Here is a 2,916-nt window from a genome sequence, read left to right as displayed (position 1 = left end):
AACATTATAGTTGAGCATAGGAACCCTTTTTCTGACCTGACTTTTAGTCAATGCAGACCCGGCCCAGGCCTTTGAGAGGCCCTAAGCAACATCTTATTTTGGGGCCCACCACCACGTCAGGCTGCCAATACTATCAACATTATCATTGCTTAATCATTTGCACACCTACTATAAATAAATAAAGGAGACTCTGAAACAAGAGGACAGATGAGTACATCAACATACAACAGGAATGAAAATAAGCCATGACAAATAAAACATAACCCAGGGAGCAGGGCAGGATGTTACAATACTGTGCATACTTTTGATGTTTATATTGATCTATTGCAGGTACGGTTATGTTAAGGTATAAGTTTTATTTATTTATGATCCCGTAGGGATACTTGTCTTGGCTTCAAGCCACTGCATAACACAATACACTTGTCAACATTTATATTTAGTCATTTAGCAGACGCTCTCATCCAGAGCGACTTACAGTAAGTACAAGGACATTCTCCCTGAGGCAAGTAGGGTGAAGTGCCTTGCCCAAGAACACAACGTCATTTTGCACGGCCGGGAATCGAACCAACAACTTTCTGATTAATAGATGCGACTCCCTAACCGCTCAGCCATCTAACCCCCCAACATCAACAAAGTCACAAAGCACACAAGTACATAGGTTATATATACAGAGTATTTTCCTTTTTGGAGATAACATTAGTTTATTCTGTCTGTCTGTGGTACAGAGGACAGCCTAAGTAAATCCATTCTCTATGGTTATCATGGTGGCTTACTATTTTTGTTGGAGTGTCCATATGTAATCATTGGCTGCGTGCACAATCTGAGTCATAGCCTCCAACACCAGTACATCTGCTTCATTGTTTGTCTTTATCTCTTCATGGTAGTTCTTCACTGGCAGGATGCAGTTCATGGGGATCCCCAGCTCATTGCTGCAGGTCTCCATCTGAGAGCAATTAGAACCATACAGGGTTTTATAATGACCAAAGGCTCAGCAAAGACCACAGCAGAGTAATTATAGAGCTTACCTGCTTTTTAATTGCCTTGCTTTTGTAGATATTTCCCAGATTCCTCTTCACTTCTGGACAAGCAGCGTCTACTTGTGTCATGACAAGAAACTGTGGAATTCCTAGAATTTCATGGGATGAAATGTACTTGGTAGGTCTCATACAATGATGACAAACCACTGTTTTCAGTAATCAGTGCCACCAGTTGTTAATTAGGTTTGTGGAGAACACTTACCCAGACTGCTAGCCTTCTCCCTTATTGTTCTCAGCTTGCATTTGAGTCCATCTGACATTCCAAATACGGCATTTGCAGACATGACACCCACTAAACAGTGGACTTTGTCTCCTGACTTAGGACTGTGATTGTAGCATGGGTTTTTTTCTTCCAAGGGAGAACAGGGGTTAAACTGTATCAAGTAAAAATTACAGAGAGTGATGGAGGGTTAGAGAGTACGTCTGCCATGGCCAGGGTGCCAACTATGGAGAAGCCAAGGGAAATTGTGGTGTCCTATATGACCACACTGATGCGAGAAGAGGCGGTTAGAATTAGTTTGAACATTGTACAGATAAGTGTCTGCGACAGCTGGCGTTCAGATATTCCACGTAGTTGCTCTCAACAAATACATTATCGAACTGATGTTAATACACACTTGAAGCTTGAAGCTTCTAGCCAAACTTGTTCACAGCATATGTGTTTGAGGTGCGTATGTCTTTTGTTACATAATTTTTTATTTGAATGAGACGTGGATAAACTCCAAATATGCCAAGCTTTACTATGGTAGGCTTGCTTCACATTTGAAGCTTTTAACTTACTCAAAGATCAAAGTCACATTTAAAAATAAAGACTTTTATTATTAGACGTTTTTGTCAAAGAAAGCATGCCAAATAGTTGCAAGAGTCTCTTCCAGGTAAAGACAAGGATAACAACAGCATGTGGTACAAGTTGTTCTCATACTTTTTTGGCTTCAGTACCCCCTTTCCTGATTTCTGAATCCAAGTACCCCCTATACTTGTCAAACCAATAAACACTCCGGACGACTATAACATCTCTAGGCAAAGCCCCCTTTGACAAACAAGTCATTAGTTCTACAGTCAAATACACTTAAGATTATTTCCACTTAGTTATTAATCAACTCAAGAAATGTAACTTAAACATATTAAGTCACAACAACGGACAACCTGAAAACAATGCATAAAAAGTACCTGGGTATTTACTTAAGTTATAGGCTACAGTAATTAAAAATGTATTTTAGACCAATGGGTCATTAGTCTGAAAATGTACATTTTAATAAGTTATTTAGATTTAGTCTAGATTTACTTGTCTATTATGGATCGTATTACGCTACAAACAATAGTATTGCACCGGAACTCATTTCAGAAAACACATGCCTGCTTAGGTATCTGAGCCAGGTCTGATAGAGAGCCCATTCTGGTGAATACAAGTTACAGAGTCCATGGAACAACTTCTTATAATGGGCATGTGTTCTTATAGGTCTATGTTACGGTTCAGAATATCCTACCTGATAACCTTCTGGGACATGGCCTCCAAGAATACTGATGATGTCATCAGTGTGCACCCCCCTTGATTCTTCAGGCTCCAAACCCATGACATCATTGAACGCCAAAGGCAAGCGTTTTGTTCCATCTCTAATGTAATGTGTTTCATACTACAATGGGAAAACAATAAATGTCATTTAAAATATTAGCTTCATTTTTTCACACTTTTACATTTACAAAACAGTATATAATAGTTCTTTATTCAGTACTTGCCTTCTTGGTGAAGCTTGTGCCAGTGGTAGTATCTGCCAGTGCAGTTGTCATAATACGTCCAGCAAAAGCACTTTTTAATGAGTCAACAAAGCTGGACTTTCCTGCGCCAATTGGTCCAAGTAGCAAGAACCTGAGCTGGCCC

The 2,916-nt window shown here is 39.6% G+C and overlaps 1 protein-coding gene across 1 annotated transcript; it reads right to left on the bottom strand.

Moving 5' to 3' along the window:
- Positions 1 to 336: 336 nt before the first annotated feature.
- On the bottom strand, positions 337 to 2,660 carry LOC146300810 (interferon-induced protein 44-like). The gene is made up of 4 exons (XM_084669706.1): positions 2,525 to 2,660; positions 1,240 to 1,411; positions 1,026 to 1,126; positions 337 to 943 (listed from the first exon to the last, which is right to left on the bottom strand). Exons 1-4 carry the CDS (start codon positions 2,609 to 2,611, stop codon positions 773 to 775), a joined length of 531 nt encoding a protein of 176 aa, XP_084525832.1. The 5' UTR covers positions 2,612 to 2,660; the 3' UTR covers positions 337 to 772.
- Positions 2,661 to 2,916: the final 256 nt, after the last annotated feature.

Source organism: Hypomesus nipponensis, chromosome 2 (genome assembly GCF_054491055.1).
Source record: "Hypomesus nipponensis isolate SF chromosome 2, ASM5449105v1, whole genome shotgun sequence".
Taxonomy (NCBI): domain Eukaryota; kingdom Metazoa; phylum Chordata; class Actinopteri; order Osmeriformes; family Osmeridae; genus Hypomesus; species Hypomesus nipponensis.
This window is presented reverse-complemented; position numbering and strand designations above follow the sequence as displayed.

What these genes read in the sequence shown, in the direction of transcription:
- LOC146300810 (XM_084669706.1), bottom strand. Translation starts at nt 2,611, where the DNA reads ATGGGTTTGGAGCCTGAAGAATCAAGGGGGGTGCACACTGATGACATC. An exon ending in ATGTCCCAGAAGGTTATCAG is followed by an intron (nt 1,412 to 2,524) that starts GTAGGATATTCT and finishes TACTTGATACAG; the next exon opens with TTTAACCCCTGTTCTCCCTT. An exon ending in GGAGAAGGCTAGCAGTCTGG is followed by an intron (nt 1,127 to 1,239) that starts GTAAGTGTTCTC and finishes ATGAAATTCTAG; the next exon opens with GAATTCCACAGTTTCTTGTC.